Source organism: Danio aesculapii, chromosome 7 (assembly GCF_903798145.1).
Source record: "Danio aesculapii chromosome 7, fDanAes4.1, whole genome shotgun sequence".
Classification (NCBI taxonomy): Eukaryota; Metazoa; Chordata; class Actinopteri; order Cypriniformes; family Danionidae; genus Danio; species Danio aesculapii.
In genome coordinates, this window is record NC_079441.1 from 4,578,254 (window position 1) to 4,602,472 (window position 24,219).

Sequence of the window (24,219 nt, forward strand, 5' to 3'; positions counted from 1 at the left end):
GTTACGGTCATCTGGTCATCACACTGTAAACGGAGACACTCTCACTATCAGAGGAGCTGCTGAGTCTGATCATGGTTGGTACCAGTGTAGAGGACATATACGATTAGTCTCCACACAAATAAGCTCTGCTGTTAATCTCTTTGTGAAGGGTGAGTATCTAAGCAAATACTGTGCTATAATGTGATCAAAAAAGGATCAAATATAAAAATCTGCTTTACATTAAAGATAACAGTGCATTTAGCATATTTGCAATCATAACATAAACGCATTTCAGTAATCATAGTGAAAGTTTATTTTACTCCAAAATAATGTTAATATTATAAATGTTGTGTTTACTGAAACTGCGTGCAAACCAACATACAGGATGGATATTAAATGTTTACTATTATTGTTATTATTGTTGTAATTTTTATTATTATTGTTGTTGTTATTATTATTATTGTATATATTATTGTTATTATTATTATTATTGTGATTTTTTTTTGCTTTATGGTGTTTTATTTTATATAGGTTTTGAGATTGTGAAATATTGGATAAAATCATGCACAAACACGCTACTGTGAAGAATTTCCAAAATACATTTTCACTTTGTTTTGTCTTGCTTCACAGCCTTACCCAGACCTACATTAAATGTAACACCAGGCAATCTTGTATTCACTGGAGAGACAGTCAATCTGAAGTGTGTGATTGAGTCTGATCACAGTTACTGGACATATGAGTGGTATAAAGACACAAACAGTGTAAAGTTACAGTCTGATGGTCATTACACTGTAAATAGAAACACTCTCACTATAAGAAGAGTTGCTGAGTCTGATCAGGGTCAGTACTGGTGTAAAGGACAGAGATCTGGAAGACCAAACTCATCACAATCAAGCTCTGCTGTTTCTCTCTCAGTGAAAAGTGAGTTGTATTATTGTCTTCTTGAACTCTACAGTTATTGAATTTAAAACAGTACTGTACACTATTCTGATTATTATTAATAATTTTATATTAATATCGAAGGTTTTATACTACAAATATTTATGATGTATCCAATGCAAACCAAAAACAAACTAGATGTTTCATTGCAGTGCTTTTCTCTTAAGACTTTTTGTTTGTTTGTTTGTTTTGGAGTTCAATGATCCTGACACTGTGATGCTGTTTTCATCAATATTTCCTCATGTGTGTACTAATGCAGAGAGACCAATGCCTGTAGTGAAGATGAGACCAGCTCAGCATGTGTTCAATGGAGAGACAGTCACTCTTACATGTGACATACAGACAGATGAAAACATTCAGTGGATCAAATACAGCTGGATTAAAGATGGAGACACTCACAATCCATACAGAACAACATCAGCAGCAGAGTTGAGTTTCAGAGCTGATTCTGTGTCTGCCAGTGGTCAATACAGCTGTAGAGGAGAGAGATCAGACTCGCAGAGATCAGACATCAGTGATGCTGTTCCACTGACTGTCCTGGGTGAGACTGTTTATCACATTTACTATCAATATTTTTGATTGAGTGTAATAACTTTCGCTGTACTCTTCTGAATGAGCCATTAATTCAGTCATTCCTTAATTTTCTTTTCGGCTTAGCCGAATAATCAGGGGTCGCAACAGCGGAATGAACCAGCAACTTATCCTGCAAATGTTATCCCATCACTGGGAAACATCCACACTCATTCACAGACATACACTACGGACAATTTAGCCTAACCAATTCACCTATAACACATGTTTTTGGACTTGTGGGGGAAACCGGAGCACCCGGAGGAAACCCAAGCGAGCACAGGGAGAACATGCAAACTCTACACAGAAACGCCAACTGACCCAGCCGGTGCTCGAACCAGCGACCTTCTTGCTGTGTGGCGATTGTGCTACCCACTGCCCTCAATTAAATTTATTTTTGTTTAATTATATTTTTCTCTATTATGTACAATTTTGATAGGGTTTTGTGGTAATAATTAATACTTATGCATTAACTAACGTCTATTTTTAATCATTCAAGTCAAGTGTCTGAAGTGTTTCGAAACACCCAGGTCAAATGTCTAAAGTGTCTTGAAACCCCCAGTTCACATGTCTAAAGTGTTTTGAAACACCAGGTGATGTGACAAAAGCAATTCAAAACATCGGTCACTTGTCTAAAGTGTTTCAGAACACCCAGGTCAAGTGTCTAAAATGTTTGAAACACAAGGTGATATGAATAAAGCAATTCATAACATTGGTCACTTGTCTAAAGTGTTTTGAAACACCCAGGTTACGTGTCTAAAATGTTTCAAAACACCCAGGTCACATGTCTGAAGTGTTTCGAAACACCCAGGTCACATGTCTGAAGTGTTTCGAAACACCCAGGTCACATGTCTGAAGTGTTTTGAAACAACCAGGTTACATGTCCAAGATGTTTTGAAACACCCAGGTCACATGTCTAAAGTGTTTCAAAACACCCAGGTTACATGTCCAAGATGTTTTGAAACACCCAGGTCAAGTATCTAAAATGCTTTGAAAGACCAGGTAATATGAATAAAGCAATTCATAACATCGGTCACTTGTCTAAAGTGTTTTGAAACATCAAGGTCAAGTGTCTAAAGTGTTTAAAACACTCAGGTCACGTGTCTTTGAAGCAACCAGGTCACATGTTTAAAGTGTTTCGAAACACCCAGGTCAAGTGTCTAAAGTGTTTCGAAACACCCAGGTCACGTGTCTAAAGTGTTTCAAAACACCCAGGTCACGTGTCTAAAGTGTTTCAAAACACCCAGGTCACACGTCTAAAGTGTTTCAAAACACCCAGGTCACGTGTCTAAAGTGTTTCAAAACACCTAGGTCAAGTGTCTAAAGTGTTTCGAAACACCCAGGTCACGTGTCTAAAGTGTTTCGAAACACCCAGGTCACGTGTCAAAGTGTTTCGAAACACCCAGGTCACGTGTCTAAAGTGTTTCGAAACACCCAGGTCACATGTCTAAAGTGTTTCGAAACACCCAGGTCACATGTCTAAAGTGTTTCGAAACACCCAGGTCACATGTCTAAAGTGTTTCGAAACACCCAGGTCACATGTCTAAAGTGTTTCGACACACCCAGGTCACGTGTCAAAGTGTTTCGAAACACCCAGGTCACGTGTCAAAGTGTTTCAAAACACCCAGGTTACATGTCTAAAGTGTTTCAAAACACCCAGGTCACGTGTCTAAAGTGTTTCGAAACACCCAGGTCACATGTTTAAAGTGTTTCGAAACACCCAGGTCACGTGTCAAAGTGTTTCAAAACACCCAGGTCACATGTTTAACGTGTTTCGAAACACCCAGGTCACATGTCTAAAGTGTTTCAAAACACCCAGGTCACGTGTCTAAAGTGTTTCGAAACACCCAGGTTACATGTCTAAAGTGTTTCAAAACACCCAGGTCACGTGTCTAAAGTGTTTTGAAACACCCAGGTCACGTAACTAAAGTGTTTCAAAACACCAGGTGATGTGACTGAAGCGATTTAAAGCATCGGTCATTTGAGAAGCGTTTCGAGACCTGCCAAATTTGTGTTTGACTGACAGGGTCGGAATAAACCCTCTTTGTCATTTAGCCAGTGGACCATTTTTCTTGACCAGAACAAGACCTTTTTATACACAAAGTGTTCATTCTGATGTCAGACAAATGTTTAAACAAAACATGTTTCAAAAACAGAGCATTTAAAAACTAATGTCTATAGCTGCATCCCCCTGGATTTGAACCCATTTTCTCTGCTTGCTAGTCTGGAATTCACACCACTTCACTAAATTACTTGAAACCTTAACTCTAGAAAGTGGGGTTTAATACCTCAATAACGCTTCCGAAACGCTAGCTGGCAGTGAGGTTTTTATGTTCCTCTGTGTCGAGTTTCTTCGCTGGTGTTTTGTTTTTTCAGAACACTACCTAAATGTACAAGTAGCTAAAACTTGCTCATTTTGAGACAGGAACCGGCGGACGTGCAACAACTTTAACCATTAAGTAAACACAAAACATCAGTCTCCATCTGGAGCTCCTCCACGGGACTCGACACTTGTAAACACTCTCTCCAATGGGTTTGCGTGGCTGTCCGTCCCGCCCACACATTCGTCAGCACTACCAAGCCGACTAAACACAGAGCTTGCGCCCTGCGTCGTTGCGACATGTAGTTACATTTTTTGAGAGGTGCACGTCAGCATCAGCAACAGCTATACAAGCATAAGTGTGCGCTTGATGCAGAAGTATAAATCAGCCTTAACCCACACTTACCACAGGCTGAGTGCCCCCTGCTGGCCTCACTAACAGAACTTCTAACAGCAAACTATATGGTCTCCCATCCAGGCACTAACCAGGCGGCTGTCATGTCAATACTGTAATCATTTTTGGGCACTATCATACACCCGGCAAAAAAAAAAGATCTGAAAGATCTATCATAACTGAAATTGACCATGCCATTGACCAACTAAAGGCTGGTCTTAAGTCAATGGCACAGACAGGGGCGTTGCTAGACATAAAGCTTTTTGCTTTTTGATTACACTGCTTTCACCAGCGTTGGTTCGGTTGCACATAGAGAATAATGTCTTTATTTCGGAATTACCACTCTTAATAAATAAACTTGCATATGAAGTAAATCATATCACAATGCATTTACTGGGGCACTGGAGATTTTTACTGGGGCTCGTGCCCCAGTAAAATGGGTCTAGCGACGCCCCTGGGCACAGAGTTTTTATTATTCAAAGAGTGTGTTAGTTATGCACCTATGCAGGTCCAAACCACACAAACACATTGCTCAATAAACACAAGATGTACAGCTATACACAGATATCTTTATAAATGAAATAATGCCTTCTGGAATCTGGCTCTGTTGTAGGCTGTTTATTCATGGCAAATGCATTTGCATAATGTTATTATTAGTAGTAATATTCATTATATGCATATTTATATTTGTTTCTTATAAAAACAAATTTAGATTTGTCCACCTGTCGGGTTTTAAAGACATATGCATCAACATATGGGGCATAAGAATATAGGATGAGGTTTTCTGACCACACTTCCTTCTTATTGTTCATTTATTAATTTGCTGGAAATTAGAACTGAACACTATCATAATAAAGCATAGTTTCATCCGTTTAACAGTAAAAGGGATTTCACATGGTGTAGCTTAATGTTAAATCTGTGCACTGTAGAATAAATAACAATGACTGAGACCAAATATTCCAATTTTATGTGAACACAAATAATTATATTTCATGTTTAACCAGTATTGATTGTTTCTCTTTTCAACATCAGATTCAGCAGCTCAGATGTCTGCCTGGAAGATTGTCATATTTCTTCTGGCTGTTTGTCCGTTTCTGTCAGCGACAGTCGTGCTGCTCTTTAAAGTCTACAAAGCGAGAGGTAAAACTTCTGTCTGATCCGTCTCTCAAACTGTTTATTTATTTTTAAAAACTGAATTAAGTATTTTGTGTTTATTTCACAGTTCAATCTGCTGAAGAGCAAAGTCAGAACGCTGTAGCAGAGGAATAAACTTCAGTCTAATTTGAACATGTTTAACACCTAATGTCCTAATGTAATGTTCACCTAATTCTGAATGTTGATCTTCAATGCTGTTATTCCTCCATCATTTTAATAACCTTATAAATCTGGTTATTTTTCATGAAACATTACATATATTCTATTAGTGTTGTTGTTGTTTTTGAATGCTGTGTGTTTTTATGTCTTTTATCCGATAGTACATAATTTTCTTAGTATTTTTGTGTTTTTAACCAGTTTGCTCTTCTAGATTGCTTGCTTGAATATTGTTTGTAGAAAATAACATAAGTTTGTAATAAATATATTTTAATTTTGCTTCACATTTGTGTTGTTATTTAGAAACCATCATCTAATGAATCAGAATCAGAAAGAGCTTTATTGCCAGGTATGTTCACACATACGAGGAATTTGTTTTGGTGACAGAGCTTCTACAGTGCAACAGAATTACAGAGACAGGACAAAAAACAGATAATAAATATATATAAAAAAAATAGAAGTAAGTAGTGAGTGCAAATATACAGATTGACAAGTGTATGTACATGTTTATTACTATATACAACGTTATATGTGCAGCTGTTATGTGCAAATTGGCATGTAAAGTGTGTTGTTAAATAAGTGTATATGTGTATAAAAGTGTATAGCAAGTAGTGATGTTGGTTCCACAATTATTATCATCAAGTGTTCATGAGATGGATTGCCTGAGGGAAGAAACTGTTTCTGTGTCGGGCTGTTCTGGTGCGCAGTGCTCTGTAGCGTCGACCAGAAGGTAAAAGTTCAAAGAGGCAGAGTGCTGGGTGTGAGGGGTCCAGAGTGATTTTGGCAGCCCTTCTGCTCGCTCTGGATAAGTACAGTTCTTGGGGAGTAGGAAGGGTTGTACCAGTGATTCGCTCAGCAGTCCGAACTATTCGATGTAGTCTTTGGAGATCGTATTGCAAGATGCGAGAATTTAATGCAAGAATACTGTTAAAGTGCTTCAACTATAATGAACTGATAAATTTTTACATATTTATTTTCTGTAATCTTTAAAGTTCTTATCTAAATTCATTACAATCTACAGACACACAAAATGTATTGAGCTATAAACATTTGTAAGCAATTTCATAACAGATTAAAATTAATAACAATATTAATAAATGGACGAAGTCATAGAAAAACAAAAACATGTTTATGATTCAGACTCTAAAAGCATAGAGTGTTTTCACCAGTGCCAGACAGCATCTATTTTATCAGCCTTTTATGCAAAGAATAGACCTTTATCACAGCGGAATTGAATACAGGAAGCGCCCTCCGAAGCAATGCTTCGCTGTTTCCGGTTTCGCTTAGTCGCAGAAACATGACAGCCTCAGGACATTGGATGACATTTTCACTGTCAACTTTGCCTTAATTTGGACAAGAACAGGTTGTTCGCTTGGTTAATGAACTTATGTAGCCTAAATAAATCAGCATTTAAAAGGAATTTGTGCAGAAAATGTATCTTACACGAAGCGTTTGCAGGTAACAGTAAAGCGCGCAGCCAACAGCATAAGATCTGCTAACTCAAGCCATTCGTTAGCAAAAATAACTATTTAACATCCAGCAGGATTGGTTTTATGTTAGTAGTTGTCCGTAAGCTGTGCTAACCCCCTCCTTCCTTTGTATTCAGGGTCAGATATAGTGAACAGCGAGGTAGGTGTACAGGCGAGTTGCTATTGGTCAATGCGAAAGAACAAGGAGCCCCATAATGACAGGTTGCTTAATGCTCGTAAGGTTTACTCAAGAAAAATGTACATATGTAATAATTAAATAAATACGAATAATAAATATGAGAGTCTCTGATGCTGGTAATATACAAGCATAGTTCAGTGATCAATACCTTACAATTTAGTTGCTTAATAGTAAATTTACATTTATGAATGTAAAATTTTGTTAACAATAAAAGTAAATTAAATAAAAACTATTTTCCTCTTGATAGGGATAGACAGTAACGCCAAAAAGTACATTTTACACAATGATGAAAGAGGTTTTGAACACTGAAAATGGTTAATAATCTTTTGCACCTCTTCCTTTTGACTGAGTATCAGTCATCAGTATCACCCTTTAATAAAGACATCAAATAAAATGTTATATAAGGAACAGTAGTAATTTCTTTTTGGAAAAGAGTTGGAAAAGCTTTATTATTACTCTTGGTGTTTACTGTAAAACAAGTTTTGCCAACATAAGATTTAGTCAAATCAAAAGGCGATGGTCTTGATTAATACCACTAAATAACATCTGGGTCTCTGAAGGAATTGAACCAATAACTACTACAACAATACTGTGATGAGAAAGGAATTCATTGTAAGAAAAGTATACCATCTTTATTATAAAACTGACTAACCAAATTAATTTTGTTGTAAAAAAATAGCATTTGTATTAGTTGTCTACTATTCCAATGTGGGGGATAATTATGCTTATATTTTAATGACCTTGATAGGAGCACTTGTTTGCAGAAGGCAGATAACTTAACTGGAATTTTGTCTATATTATAATTTCACATCATAATAAAACTAAGACCACCAATATTTGATAAAACATAATGATCTCCGCATATAACTTGAAACGAAGGACATTCATTCCGTCTAATTAATTTCACCCATGGTTTCCTCTGTCCTTTGTCTTTTCGTGGAAATTGAAGTAAAGATGTTGTTTTTTTTAAGCTGGAGCAGCCGGGAGCACTGCAATAACAGTGACGAGACGACTCTGCCATTCTATCTTACTCCGCTGCAAAGGAACCGGATGTTGTGATACGCCGTTTTACTTATCAGAACCAGGAAGTGTGAAAAAGGCCTATTGAGTGAAGAAAGAAATCGGATTTATTTGGAATGATTTTGATAAAAGCTGAGCTTGCTAAATTAAGGTACAATTATTCTTTAGTAAGCAATGCTAATGTAGATCTCTCATAATACACCAAAACAGAAAGGATTGCTTTATAAACATTTAGACACAAATCCACTAAACATCTTTACAATATTCATAAATCTAAACTCATATACAGAATTCTCAAGTCAGCCATCTCATTACAATACGCCAGATATTTTCAGTAGTTAAAATTGATTGTAGAATGTTTACAGGATTAAACCATTGCAACACCTCCTCTCCTCGATTTGGCATCACTCTGAGGGGGTTCTACAGAATTTGGCTATACTGATTAACACTCTCTTGAAACAAAATGATATCAATTGTAAACTTTTATTTTACACGCATGCATGGATTTATTACCAAATAAACAAAAAAATAAATAAATAAATAAATAAATAAATAAAAAAAAATAAAAAAAAATCACAACAAAAATAAGATATACCAAAGTCAGAAACTAAATAGTCTTTCTGGAAAAAAAAAAAAGGTCAGTGACCACTTATCACTTCGAGCACTTGAGAGCGATGCAATAAATCACTTACGATGTCCTGTGACTCCTTAGAAGAGAGGTGGTTGTGTGTAGAAAAACAGTCGAATTGCCTTGTTTAAGTGAGTTTGTGTTGCTCCCCAAGAAATTGGATAAACTTGGTATCTCCCAGTGAGAACTGGTCTACAAACAACCACTTATCGGCCTCATTCAGGACGGTGACGAGTCTGCTTACAGACAGGAGGTTAAGAAGTTGGCTGTCTGGTGCAGTCACAACAACCTGGAGCTCAACACGCTCAAAACAGTGGAGATGATAGTGGACTTCAGGAGAAACCCCCCTGCTCTCCCCCCAATGAGCATCATGGACAGCATTGTGGCAGCAGTGGAGTCATTCAGGTTCCTGGGCACCACCATCTCTCAGGACCTGAAGTGGAACACTCACATTGACTCCATTGTCAAAAAAGCTCAACAGAGGCTGTACTTTCTTCATCAGCTGAGGAAGTTTAACCTCCCAAAGGAGCTGCTGAAACAGTTCTACACCTCCATCATTGAATCAGTCATCTGCACATCAATAACTCTCTGGTTTAGCTCAGCTACTAAATACGATCTCCAAAGACTACGTCGAATAGTTCGGACTGCTGAGCGAATCACTGGTACAACCCTTCCTACTCCTAAAGAACTGTACTTATCCAGAGCGAGCAGAAGGGCTGCCAAAATCACTCTGGACCCCTCACACCCAGCACACTGCCTCTTTGAACTTTTACCTTCTGGTCGACGCTACAGAGCACTGCGCACCAGAACAGCCCGACACAGAAACAGTTTCTTCCCTCAGGCAATCCATCTCATGAACACTTGATGATAATAATTGTGGAACCAACATCACTACTGCTATACACTTTTATACACATATACACTTATTTAACACACTTTACATGCCAAATTGCATAACAGCTGCACATATAACGTTGTATATTGTAATAAACATGTACATCCACTTGTCAATCTGTATATTTGCATTCACTACTCACTTGTATTGTTTTTTTTTTTAAATATATTTTTATTATCTGTTTTTTGTCCTGTCTCTGTTATCCTGTTGCACTGTAGAAACTCTGTCACCAAAACAAATTCCTCGTATATGTGAACATACCTGGCAATAAAGCTCTTTCTGATTCTGATTAGCAAACCAACAGAGGCACAAGGATAGCAACATAAAACAGTCTTTTCTAAAACAAGCAAACAAAAATGACAAATAACTGTTTACACATAACACATCAAATAAAAGGCACATGTACTCACAATTGAGCGATAACTTCAATAGTTCTTAAACATTGGACTGAATTAGAAGGCCGGTAGCAAAAGGGATGCATGTGGTGTCCTTTTTATTAAATACTCCTACTTACTCTGTGGTAAGCGGCTCTTTATAAGGGTGCAAATCAAGCTAGTGCCCCTGGAGATCGGAAGCAGTATTGCATGTCGACATGCAGACAATACACCATGCAAAAAAAAAAAAAAAATAGTAATAATAGCAACATTTAACATGTTACACCATAATGAATGTTAAGATTGAACCATAATGTAAAATGTTTGGAAGATTAAACCATAATGGTGTGATTAAAACCTTATTTAAAGACAACACGTGTGGCTATTGAAAGAAAAAAATCTAATTAAGTTTCTTTTTCTATATGACACACGGATTATTTAATCGTCCCTCGAGTTAAATTTAATGAGATTTCATTGACTAGGAACTTCAGGGCAGATCCGGCAATATGTTTCCATTTTCAAGCCCGAGCTCAACAAACTACCAATTTTAGACCAGATTTTAAAAAATTTAATTGAACTCTTTCTTGACAATGTGGGTGGCTCTTAAAAGAGCCTTTGGTTTTAGAATGAAGACGTTTAACCGCCGAACCCGTACAGAGTGCGTCCCTGACGTTTGAGCGCGTACACAACATCCATGGCGGTCACGGTCTTTCTCTTGGCGTGCTCGGTGTATGTAACGGCGTCACGAATCACATTCTCCAAAAACACCTTGAGAACGCCGCGCGTCTCCTCGTAGATCAAGCCAGAGATACGCTTAACTCCGCCACGGCGAGCGAGACGACGGATTGCAGGTTTGGTGATACCCTGGATGTTATCACGCAGAACTTTACGGTGACGCTTAGCGCCTCCTTTTCCTAATCCTTTACCCCCTTTGCCTCGTCCAGACATGATTGAAGTTATGCAAACTAGCTGCGTTATACCGCTACAACGGCACACAAGCGAGCTTTACAGTCCTCTATAGGACCTAGTTGAAACCAGCGTAGGCGGTGCTTCACAAAGTCATGTGTCTTTAGCAGGGTCGAAAAGCGGTTAGGCCTTGTTTACTGGCGACAGTTCAAATAATGAAAGGTAGGTTCTTTACGTTTAGTCAACAACTATGCTCAAACGTGAACACTTAATAATGTCAATAATGTATTTAATTTGAATACGCCGACCGAACACAAGGTTTTTAACAGCTGAAAAATCAAACACAAAGTACAGTGTGTGGACAAATGCATCAAAATACTTTGATATTGAATTTACAAACTGTTTTGAAATTTGGAATACACAAGCAATAAGAGAATTGTTACTCTTAGACTGACCATTATCTGGACCTATTCTGAATCTAATTATTTTTTTACAACTTATCACTGCTGAATTCAATTCAGTTTTAATTGTAAATGAAATTCAATCATCTGAGTGCTTGAGTCGAGCTTTAAAGCCTTTGCAAACCTAATAGTAACCTATAGCAATCTAGTCAAATTACCCAATACTGCAGTTTTCTACAACTATAGGGTATATTAAATGATAAAGTTTCCTTCACTTTACTGTTCATTTTTTAAAGGGCACTTTTTAATCCAAGAGAAAAAAAGGGCATGTGCACTGAGCCCTATCTGTGCACGTGCTTGGCTACTTGACACAAAACTTCAAAATTTAGATGGATTGGTCAGAGGTCTGATAGTTTATTAAATATTTAGTTAAACACAAAATCAACTGAAACTAAAATGGCTGAATGGAGCATACATTAACCTACTTATTATTCAGTTAGAGACAGGCAAGTGTGTAAACATGAAGGTGAACGACCACAATGAATGTGTTATTAGATTGAGTGGTTATCTAGAAATATTATGCCTTAAAATGTCTTGACTGACCAAACTCATTCAGGTTCCAGAAAGCCATGCAATAAACAGAATACTATAGATTATTAAAGTAAAAACTAAAGTATACTGCATTATTTAGTTTACAGTATGCTGTAAGTCATTAACCAAGTGTTGAATTAATACTATATCTAAAGTATAATGCACTTTACTCTAAAATTATTCAAAACTGCTATAGTATTTACTTAACATTACTGTAGTGTCTTTTATTTTAATTCAAGAATACTTTTTTGACTGCATTAACCTGAAATGTGTAAGCAAAACGCAACAGTCAGCTCTATGTCTAGTAGATGATCTCTTCCTCAAGATTCTCCTCAGGCAAAATGCTTCATCTGTTCATTCGCAGTAGGTTTTTTGTTTTAAAGAGGTTTTAGGGACAAAGCAGCTTGCTAAATCTGCCTACATTAAAGCGCACAATATTAACAGTGAAGTTTTTACCCATAAAACAAAAGCATCTTTTCTAGACACCTTGAGGTGGCTCTTAAAAGAGCCTTTGGGTTTTAATGCGTCAGCAGTAGGTTTAAGCGCGCTCTCCGCGGATGCGGCGGGCCAGCTGGATGTCTTTGGGCATGATGGTGACCCTCTTGGCGTGGATGGCGCACAGGTTTGTGTCCTCAAACAGACCCACCAGATAAGCCTCGCTGGCCTCCTGCAGGGCCATAACAGCGGAGCTCTGGAAACGCAGATCAGTCTTGAAATCTTGAGCGATTTCTCTCACCAGACGCTGGAAGGGCAGTTTGCGGATCAGCAGTTCAGTGGACTTCTGATAACGGCGGATCTCCCTCAGAGCCACGGTACCGGGCCTGTAGCGATGAGGCTTCTTGACGCCGCCGGTTGCTGGTGCACTTTTACGGGCGGCTTTAGTAGCGAGCTGCTTTCTCGGAGCCTTTCCTCCGGTGGATTTACGAGCGGTCTGCTTGGTTCTTGCCATTGTAAGCGTACTCCTAGATAGAGCTGTAGTAGAGTAATGTACGCAGTCGGTAGGCTCAGCTTTTTATTAGGAGGGCAGTGGTTGTTGAGGCGTTTGATTGGCTGTTGTATTTACGTGGCAGTGTGACGTGCACATTCTGACCAATGGCAATGCATTTTTTTTTAAAAGACGAGTGACAGCTAGCTGCCTTTCCCGCTCAAAAAAGCTTTTTTTATTCTCTTTGCATGGAAAGTAATGGCAAAACTTGACATTTTTTATTATCATGTAGATATATTTGTTTACTTTATGTTCATTCCTTAGCTATTTTTTTTAGTGTAGAGTAGAATAAGCCAACAACTATTTGTGATTTCCATATGTGAGTGAATGCTTCATGAAGAAATGTTATGGAAAAAATAAGTTTTAAGCAAGCGTCATCCGTTTGTGCTAAAGCTGTGCGCCCACCAGTGTTGTATTTGGCCTTTAATTGTAAGTAAATTGATTCACGTGGATGACAAAACTATTTAAGTAACCAAGGTTTTCCTCATCGGGAACGAAAAAGGATGCTATCGATTATATTATATATTTACGTTTCTTGTCCTGTTCTTTATTCTGGTGACTTATTTAGTTGTTTGAGACCGCTGAAATAATACTCTTCACTGTTATGTGAGTGGCTCTTAAAAGAGCCGTTTGGGTTTTTTTGGAAGAATTGAGCAGAAACAATTAATTACTTCTTCTTGGGAGCCGCCTTCTTAGGCTTCGCCGCCTTGGGCTTGACTGCCTTCACCTTCTTGGGGCTCTTGGCTGCTTTCTTGGCAGCTGCCGGTTTCTTTACCTTCTTGGGGCTCTTGGTCGCCTTCTTGGCAGCCGCTGGCTTCTTGGCTTTCTTGGAGCTCTTTGTCGCCTTCTTCACAGATGTGGCCGCCGGTTTCTTCACCTTCTTGGGAGATTTCTTAGCGGCGGGTTTCTTGGCAGCGGGCTTCTTCGCTTTTGCGGCAGTTTTCTTGACTGCCTTCTTGGGCTCGGCTTGCTTCTTGTTGAGCTTGAATGAACCGGAGGCGCCTGTGCCTTTGGTCTGGGCCAGAGTGCCGTTGGTCACCAAGGCCTTGACGGCGGTTTTAACGCGGGAGTTGTTCTTCTCTACATCATATCCGCCGGCAGAGAGAGCCTTCTTCAGGGCTGCGAGAGACACGCCGTTCCTCTCCTTGGATGCAGTCACAGTCTTGACGATGAGGTCGCGGACATTCGGTCCCGTTTTCTTGGGCTTGGACGCCGCTTTCTTCTTGGGAGCTTTAGCCGGTGAGGGAGCTGGAGCAGTTTCTGCCATTTCTCTGAGCAGGGACCTTCACCTACAACTAGCAGTGAATAATGAAGCTCTGCCGAGCGGCGCTGTGAACTTAACTGCCACATGAGAACCGTCTAGACTCAATCGCCGGTCCTCAGAGAATCGCCTCGACACAAAATTTGTGCTTTCTCCGTTTAAACACAGAGCAAAACAAGTGCAATGAAATATTTTTCAGCAGACTAGAAAGACCTTATTAATATGAAGAGGGTCGAAGCTTTATCGTGGAATTGAAATAGGAGACGCCCTAAACTGAGTTTTAGATGTATGGAGTCATTTATCCTCTGTTCTTTCACTGAAGTTGTTTTTCTATGCATATACGGCCTGTAAAAAAATAAAACAAGATGTGCAGCAAGAATTATTCATGTTTTTTTTTTTGTTTGTTTGTTTTGTTTTTTTTACATGAGAACCTTTCATATTTTATATTTTGTTTGTTTGTTTAAACTTTATTAATCCAAAAGGAAAATGTAAACCGGAGCTCACCATACAATTAAATAAAATATTCATTCATTTTCTTTTCGGCTTAGTCCCTTTATTAATCTGGGGTCGCCACAGCAGAATGAACCGCCAACTTATCCAGCATTTGTTTTATGCAGTGGATGCCCTTCCAGCTGCAACCCATCACTGGGAAACACATACACACTTATTCACACACATACACCACGGACAATTTAGCTTACCCAATTCATCTGTACAACATGTCTTTGGACTGTGGTGGAAACCGGAGCACCTGGAGGAAACCCACGCGAACGCAGGGAGAACATGCAAACTCTACACAGAAACGCTAACTGACGCCACTGCATCGCCTTAAATAAAATATAACAAATTATAAATTATATATAAGATAATAAAATAAACCCACAGGTAGACACTAGTCCAAATTTATAGTATTAATGGAATTATAATTCTACATAATTAATTGCCTTGAAACAAATGCATGTTTTACGAAGTATTTTAAAGATGTTTCAGTACTTTAAAACACTGCACCTGTGTGTAGCATATTAACTTAAGTGAGCAAAATCGGTGAATAAAAAAGCAATCATCAGAAGTTTATTATACAGTATTTGTTGCAGCATACTAATAATAGAAACAGGATTAATATGCATTGTCTATAATGTCTGCTGTCCAAAGATGCAATTAATCCTGTGTCATGAAAACGTTTAGACAAAGTAAACACTGTTCATCTAGAGTGTTTGTGTGGGTAAAAGTTCAACCTTTGGTGTGATACTGTGGTTAGCACTGTCGCCTCACAGCAAGAAGGTTGCTAAAGTTCGAGTCCCGGCTGAGTCAGTTGGCATTTCTGTGTGGAGTTTGCAAGTTCTCCCTGTGTTGGGGGCTCCAGTTTCAACAATCCAAAGACATGCGATATAGATGCATTGAATAAACTAATTTGGCCGTAGTGTATGAGTGTGATGGTGTATGGGTGTTTCTCAGTACCGGGTAGCAGTTGGAAGGTCATCCACTGTAGAGCAAATGCTGGATAAGTCTGCCGTTCTTTCCACTGTGTCGACCACTGATGAATAAACGGACTAAGCCGAAGGAAAGTGAATGAAGAGTTTAACATTGGCTTTCAAGGAAGATTTTAATTTGGCTTTTCGTAAACAAGCTACTCGCATATGAAAAGGCTACATTAACAATAAGCATAATCACAACAATACCTTTAATACATTATCGTTCTCACAAACTACTCAGAAATAATTGCAGTATTTTAGCATTTCATAAATAATTTTAAAACAAAGTAATTAACTATAAAATGCTTTATTTGATTTACATTGTAACGGACAAACATTACATGCTTTTTTTAATGATCATTTTGGTCCTTTGTGATGTGATAATCAGAGTTTGTAATGGCACTTGGAGCCACTAGGGTGCGATAGCCGGAAATATTCCAGCTCATCAAAAGAGCAAGAGAGTTATGTTTGGTATGGAACAGCATGCTACTAAAGCACTCTAGTTCAGATATTTTAAGAACTATATTGCTGCTTAAATGTGAGTATTGACTGATTGTTTATTACGTTTATTAATGTATTTTCAATATTTAGAAGTGATTTGGCCTATGTTTATTTCTTACAGGACCTGTTTACCTGAATGTTTCTGTCAGAGTTGATTGTGTGATTCATACTTTCGTTGGACTACTCTGTGATCTTTGATAGGTTTTCATGGAACATTATAGATGATCATCAGCAGTCTTTTCCCAAGCGAGAGACACTGTGGGTGAACCATCACATTATTCTGAGACTGGTATTAATACGGTCAGTGGCTCTTTTTACTATGACTCTCTCTATCCTATTTCCCAGGGAGAGGATATTCAGATATTATACTCAAACAGCCTAAAGGATCTGCATTCACTTCACCATTGAAATAATTTAAAGATTAATACTGTTTGTTCAAAGACTGCTTAAGTGTATATTTTGATTGTTTATTTTTGTGGTATAAACTTAATTGTGCAAAAATTAAAAGATAATAGAAAATAATCATAATCAGTCTTATATGGTTTAATTTCAGTATTACTGAAACAATGTAAACTCCCTCAGAGTAATATCAAACGGAGGTTTCGCCTATACCCACGTAACTACTTCGAATTTTGATTCAAAGGTTTAAACACCCTCATGGGTTAGTAAAGTGTATAGCGAGAGGCATCGATTACATACATTTCTACTGTTTCAAAGCACTGCACCGGTCCCATACACCAGTAAATAAACTAAAATACAATTGTAATTTATAGTAAAAAGGTTTTGAACCATACTTAAGTGTATTAGCGTATTTTTTACAACTATCTTTAAAGAAAAACACTGCATATCGTAGTGTAGTGTTTAACAGAGACCAGCTGGCGAGCGCAGCCCGAAAGCATTACTCACATAGCCTCCTCCTTAGTGCATTTTCCTCCCATGCAGGAATCGCTGGTTCGATCCCCTCTTGATACTAGTGGTTGGGTGAATGACTAATTGGAATAAGATGTAAATACTTTTGAATATCTTGGATTTTACTACAGTCATCTGTGGTGTAATTTAATATACCTTATGTGTAAAAAAAAACTACAGTAATTGAGTTATTTGTTTACATTACTGTTGTTGTATTACTACATGAATGAGTTGGTCAGTTGTGAACATTTTACATTGCAACACAGTTCTTTCCCACACTTTAACCAGAAGAGGTCCTCATCGAGTTCTGATTTAGAAAGCTTCGAGTAACGAGAACAATACAATTGAGTCGAGCGCTTCACTGGTTCAGAAAGCTTCATTTCATCAATCACTTAGTTCTAACTGTAGTTCTGCCTAATTACTAAAAAAAAGTATCATTGTGGCTGTTAACAACTGTTCAAACCATTCTTCTGCAACCGTATACCAAAAACAGAAATAAGGGCAGTTATAGTAACTAAAAATCTGCTACTATGTGGTTTTATTGCAACATGGAGCAAAAATAAATCACAGAATATTTGAAAATAAAATGATTTGAAGAGAACAATTTGCTATGGTTACATCTGAATTAGTTACATAACTGTATAAAATGATAAAAACACAATTGTACCCAGATTAAATGTAATTAAAGTTACCTAAGAGAGGGTGATACAAAGAACAGATAGTCTTATTAGGCCAGAGAAAGTAGACACTAGAGCAGGAAGTAGTCTTCAACCGATATTCTATCTTTTTTTTGACAAGTGTGACCAAAGCCTAAACATAGAGACATGTTATCAGAACTGTATGGGCCTTATTGGAAAGACATTTGTAATAAAACGAAAATATGGTTATCATAAATCAAGTAATAGTAAGTTACACTTTAAATGTTAAGCTTTCAATCAAAAACCCTGAAGATGTTTCGCTGGTATACACGGAGTGGAGACCTAATTAGAAATAACGGTTACTGAACCGCAGACCACGCCAAACAAAAAAAAAAAGCTCTCTACATGAAAACATGGGTGGCTCTTAAAAGAGCCGTTGGGTTGCAGAAGTTGACTCTGAATTTTACTTGGAGCTGGTATATTTGGTCACGGCCTTTGTGCCCTCGGACACGGCGTGTTTGGCCAGCTCCCCGGGCAGCAGCAGACGCACGGCGGTCTGGATCTCTCTGGATGTGATGGTGGAGCGCTTGTTGTAGTGAGCGAGACGAGACGCCTCACCGGCGATGCGCTCGAAGATGTCGTTAACGAACGAGTTCATGATGCCCATCGCTTTCGAAGAGATTCCAGTGTCGGGATGAACCTGCTTCAGTACTTTGTACACGTAGATGGCATAACTCTCCTTCCTGGTCCTCTTGCGCTTCTTTCCTCCTTTCCCGGCGGTTTTAGTCACCGCCTTTTTGGAGCCCTTCTTGGGTGCGGGTTTCGCTGGTTCAGGCATGTTCTCTTTGAGCAGAACAGAGTCGTTTAACTTAGAAACACTGGCTATTTATTAGGCCCTTATGCAAATTTTAGAAGGAGCAACCAGCCTTTTCTGATTTGTGCATTGGCCCAATGAATGTGACGCTGATTTCATTGGTCACAAAGGAGACCAGTATGCAAGCAAATCTACCAATTGTATGATTTGAAACTGTAGGCCCCACCCATGAGTCACTTCCGCATAGATAACGGGCGTTCATTGTTTTATTTTCCCGCTCAGAATTAAATATTTTTTAAATCGCTAATTGATTAGATGTAGTGAAAAACTAACCAAATAACTGATGCTAATAACAAGCACCTTATTAAGTTGAAGTTTCATAGAGGCTTCTGCAAACTAAACGACAGCCTCACTAATGTTCTACAGTAAGTGATATTCCGAAAATGACGGAATAATTGGAGTACTTATTGTGTAGAATATTTACATGTAACTAGAAGTTAGACGGCTAAAGATTTTCAACAATCTAAAAAAATCTAATATGGTTAAACATTGGAGGATATATTCGTTTATGTAATAAATAATTTTATTAGTAATAAAATATGTATATTTAATAAAACTGAAATCTAATATAAAACACAAAAGCCACTTTTATGACGGAGTAGGTGGCTCTTAAAAGAGCCTTTGAGTTTAGGATTGGTCAAAGACGTTTAACCGCCGAACCCATAAAGAGTACGTCCCTGTCGTTTCAGCGCGTACACCACGTCCATAGCAGTCACGGTCTTTCTCTTGGCGTGTTCGGTGTATGTAACGGCATCACGGATCACATTCTCGAGGAACACTTTCAACACACCTCGGGTTTCCTCGTAGATCAGACCGGAGATACGTTTAACTCCACCACGACGAGCAAGACGACGGATAGCGGGTTTGGTAATACCCTGGATGTTATCACGCAGAACTTTACGGTGACGCTTAGCGCCTCCTTTTCCCAGACCTTTACCTCCTTTGCCTCGTCCAGACATGATTCTCAATTGTTACGTTTCAGAGAGTACACTTCAGCGCTACAGAAGAGAAACTTTACAGTTGCTTAGACGACCTAATTGAAACACGCAAGGCGGAGCTACAACGCCACAATAGGCGTGTCAATCTCCAGGCCTCGTAACTCAGATTGTAGTTTGCTTTTTGAATTATACATTAAGAGGGACCGTTCACCTAAAATGTCTTTAAAAATAATAATATTATACAAGTTATTGGCAATGGACTTTTTTTCAAAAGACGACGTTTGTTGCGACGCGTTTAACGATCATCAGCATCTTCATTCATTTTCTTTATTAATCAGGGGTCACCACAGCGGAATGAACCGCCAATTTATCCCCAGCATACGTTTTACACCGCGCATGACTTTCCAGCCGCAACCTAACACTGGGAAACACCCATACACTCTTGCATTTACTCACATACACTTTAGCTTATTCAATTCACCTATTCCACTTGTGTTTGGACTGGGGGAAACTGGAGCACCCAGAGGAAACCCACGCCAAAACGGGGAGAACATCCAAAATATACCAGCTAAACCATTCTAAATCCTTGAAAGTTTTTAATAATTTGATTTAAAGATTTTAAATATATATACACATTTATATGTATTTATATATGCATTATTTATATATATTATTACGAAACACTGCTTATGTGAGGTGTTTGTAATGCAGTTGTGGCAGGAGAGTACATTTGACATTATTGTCTCTTCTGTCTGCCGTTATCAGTCTCACACAATTTTTGCCCTTTTTCTGAAAGTCTTTATAACACCATCTGATACATCATTTGGGTCTTCAACACTTTTCAGAGGCACCCAATTTTGCATTAATGGTCTCTAAATTTCATAAGGAAAAAGCAATAGAGGAAGCTTTCTTTTAATCAATCCGTCGAAAATGTACAGAACTTGTCCATATTCTTTTCCTTCCCCATTACAACCACAAGTTCAATTTTCAAAACCACGTGCAGACTTTAACATAAACAAGTAAACCAATAGCAACAATTACACAGAAAGAGCAGACGTTTATAAAATACGTAACATTACACATTGCTTTCTGATTCACCTAATTTAGGTTTTCACAAAGCTCAATTTAAGGCTTAAAAACCTTTAAAGACCATGAACAAAATTTCAGACTTACACAGAACTTTTTTTATATTATATTGTAATTATATAATTGAAGGCCACATATTTTAAATAAAAGGTCAAAATAAGTTATATGTAGACACATTTTTTAACATAGCAAAAAAAAAATTACAATTTATTAAACTAAATGTATGTATGTTTGCACAACAGGCTGTCCAGGTCAGTGTCCTCACCATACATGGACTATAAATATACAAAGTACTTTTAAACATTATTGTGGGCATGATAATAAACCATATTGGTAAACAGTTATAAAGTTTGTTAAAAGTTCTATTGAAATGGATTGTTTGATTGGATTAGTGTTGGTCCGAATGGGTAGCTTTGGAAAATTAAAACTGGTTTACTATCATTTAACACCTACAAGACAATATGTCAGTTCATTTATTACTTTGAGGCCTAAATCTTAGTTTTTGAAATAAGACTTTAAGACTCCAATAATTTGAACATTTATTGCAATAATAGTCTCAAAGCGTTTAAAACCCAGGAATTTCCCTTCAGATTTTGTGAATTTATTTTTCACTTCTGGTAATCATTTCATCTGAAATGTTAAAGTATGTTTGTAGGTTTACGACGTCTAAAGCTGTAAACATCGTATCAGTTGAAACTAATATTATTTTGGTGCTCATAATACATTAAACGCCAACATTTTAAATTGACTTAAGGTTAGTGAAACAGTTCTGCAAAGAAAACTATATTTTAAAGAAACACACGGGTGGCTCTGGAACGTTATACAGACGCTAAGACCCCGTGAGTACTCAAACGCATCATAATATAATTTATTACTTTAATTAGCAGTCAATTAAATTGCCTTTTAAAGAGTAAGTGGGTGGTTCTTAAAAGAACCTTTGGGTAGTCTAAAAAAAAGCGAGCTATAAGTTTTTGCCTTTGGCGGCCTTCTCGGTCTTCTTAGGCAGCAGCACGGCCTGGATGTTGGGCAGCACGCCACCCTGAGCGATGGTCACTCCGCCCAGAAGCTTGTTCAACTCTTCATCATTGCGCACCGCCAGCTGAAGGTGTCGGGGGATGATACGGGTCTTCTTGTTGTCCCGAGCGGCGTTTCCAGCCAACTCCAGGATCTCAGCGGTCAGATACTCGAGCACAGCTGCGAGATACACTGGAGCTCCAGCACCGACCCGCTGAGCGTAGTTACCCTTGCGGAGCAGTCTGTGAACGCGACCGACTGGAAACTGCAGGCCCGCCCTGGAGGAGCGAGTCTTGGCCTTAGCGCGGGCTTTTCCTCCGGTTTTGCCTCTTCCGCTCATATTGCTCACTTGGTTCTTAAGAGTCAGATACTTCCGTTAGGCGCGACAATCAGCTTTTAAACCTAATCTCACTCTCGCCTATTGGTCAGAATTGTTTCAGTTGAAAACCAATCGCTGCACTTCCCTCCAAGTCGCAAGACTTGCTATTTTTTCTGGCATTGTTTTGTAATAGCTAGACATTTAAAAGTCTATGGGTAGTTAGAATAAACGTTTTAGGCTAAACTCCTATTATGCAATACTATAAATAAAAAGTATCAGTGAAGCTGCAGTTAAGCCTATGGCAAGAGGACTGGAATAAAGACTCAAAAGGAGTGGGGAAGTGTACATGGAAAAACACTAATTAATCTACAAATATACTAAATAAACTGACGAAAACAACAGAACAAAGATAAATCTGAAATAAACAGCGTTTTATGGTTTTTGGTGGCAGTACTGAGCTACATAAATTCAATAATCAATGTAAAAAATAAACACTATAGTCTTAATAGTACAAATAATTATGTAATACAACAAAAGGCTTCCGTTAAAACCTAAAGTAGTAAAGTTATGTTCTGGTTACCTTATTAAAGAGATAGTTCACCCAAAAATTAAAAATGTATATAAAAGTCATACACAATCTGGACACAGTGGGTAAAACCAATCATTAGAAAAACATGAATGGGGTAATTATTGTGGTCCTGCTCACCAAGGTAATGAAACATTCAGTTTATGTAGCATCTTCAGTGAAAATGCAGAACAATAAGGTATTCAATAAGGTACTGAAGAAAGAGCAACAGAAAAAATAAGCCTTTTCTCTCTCCCGTTCTCCATCTCATTCTGAAGTTGCCTATTCTTGCACCGTTAGTTGGTTTGCCAGAACCAACAAGACAATGTAAAAAGTACTCACAATTTATTGGACCAAACCATGCATTTATATGATTTGATGTAAATGTGTATTAAAGTAAAACAATCACATCAGGAGTGTTAAACTCAGTTCCTGGAGGGCCGCAGTCCTGCACAGTTTAGTTCCAACCCTGCTTCAACACACTTAAGCTGCTTTTCCATTGCATATGTCAAGCGACAGACTGGAAGTCATTCTTTTCTAATGGAGAGTAGTCCGGGAGCTGCGTCGAGTTCCGATCATCTCCGTATGTGGAAAGTTGGGATATATATATATATATATATAAATGAGTACACTCCCTTTGAAATGTCACATTTTAAACAATACCTCCATGACAATTTTCAAAATGTTGACAAGACTAAGTTTACTATATCTGGTATCTGAAATATTTTTTTCACTTATAACATGAAAGTAAGGTTAAGGTTAGCTTTACTCAAATTAGAGTTATACAAGATTGAGTATGCCCCACAACAAAAACTACTTTAGTTGGTATGGCCTCCATGATTTTTGATGACAGCAATAAAAATCATGAATAAAAAATGATGAATTTATGTGTCAGAATTCAATCATTTTGGACAAAGTGGATTTTTACATAAAAGCCTTATTAGTCTTTCTTTAACTGACAACACTGGAACATTTTATATATAATACTGCAACAAAAAAGTAGTCAATCTGTTATCAACAAATTTTTAAAGTAATGTTAATTTAAACATGTCAGTATTCATTTATATTGTGCCAGTGCGTAAACTATTAATTTAAAGTGATTTAAAATAATTTCACCTAAAAGGGACAGTTTCAAGTAAACAAATATGGTAAAAATATATTAAACAAGTCTGTTAAATTAACTATTAAAAATGCTGATAATCACCAGTCTTTGATTTTTAAGTGTTGTATTGGCGTCTTTCAGGTTGTATTTCAGCTTTAATGCGCTTTTAAATTGATTAATAAAAAAACAAAGCAGCTGCTTGTCATCGCGACAGCAATAGGATCCGATCGCTTTCACACCAAAATGGCGGAATCACGGGGATGTTGCTGGGCTCTGCTGTTGCAATGGAGCGTTCTATTGAGTGTCGCCTCTTGGTGATTCTAAGCTCTTTGCCCTTGATTGGTCTCACGCAGTCAAGTGATGCAATTTCGCAGGTCAGAGTTCACCAAGCTTAATCTTTGTAATGCAGCGAACTGAGACACTTGTCGCACGAGCTTGCGTTTCCGGCATTCGCGTGCGTATGAATGGAAGTCTATGGGGAGAAAAATCCAGTGTGACCGCAGCTTTACCTGTAGGTTTCAAACAAGCCTGAAGGGCTCAATTAGTTTGATCAGATGTG

General features: G+C 38.0%; 4 protein-coding genes and 1 pseudogene across 4 annotated transcripts; all 5 read right to left on the minus strand.

Moving 5' to 3' along the window:
• Positions 1-10,734: 10,734 nt before the first annotated feature.
• Positions 10,735-11,046, minus strand: LOC130232612 (histone H4). Its single transcript, XM_056462590.1, has one exon. The coding sequence runs from the start codon at positions 11,044-11,046 to the stop codon at positions 10,735-10,737; it is 312 nt and encodes a 103-aa protein (XP_056318565.1).
• Positions 11,047-12,483: 1,437 nt separating this feature from the next.
• LOC130231568 (histone H3) lies at positions 12,484-12,963 on the minus strand. The gene has a single exon (XM_056460916.1). It carries the CDS (start codon positions 12,943-12,945, stop codon positions 12,535-12,537), a length of 411 nt encoding a protein of 136 aa, XP_056316891.1. The 5' UTR covers positions 12,946-12,963; the 3' UTR covers positions 12,484-12,534.
• A 576-nt stretch (positions 12,964-13,539) lies between these two features.
• LOC130231597 (histone H1-like) lies at positions 13,540-14,428 on the minus strand (annotated as a pseudogene).
• A 3,797-nt stretch (positions 14,429-18,225) lies between these two features.
• LOC130231563 (histone H2A-like) lies at positions 18,226-22,015 on the minus strand. Its single transcript, XM_056460912.1, has 2 exons — positions 21,643-22,015; positions 18,226-18,555 (listed from the first exon to the last, which is right to left on the minus strand). The coding sequence occupies exons 1-2, from the start codon at positions 22,012-22,014 to the stop codon at positions 18,226-18,228; spliced, it is 702 nt and encodes a 233-aa protein (XP_056316887.1). The 5' UTR covers position 22,015.
• On the minus strand, positions 19,269-19,605 carry LOC130231591 (histone H4). The gene has a single exon (XM_056460940.1). The coding sequence runs from the start codon at positions 19,593-19,595 to the stop codon at positions 19,284-19,286; it is 312 nt and encodes a 103-aa protein (XP_056316915.1). The 5' UTR covers positions 19,596-19,605; the 3' UTR covers positions 19,269-19,283.
• Positions 22,016-24,219: the final 2,204 nt, after the last annotated feature.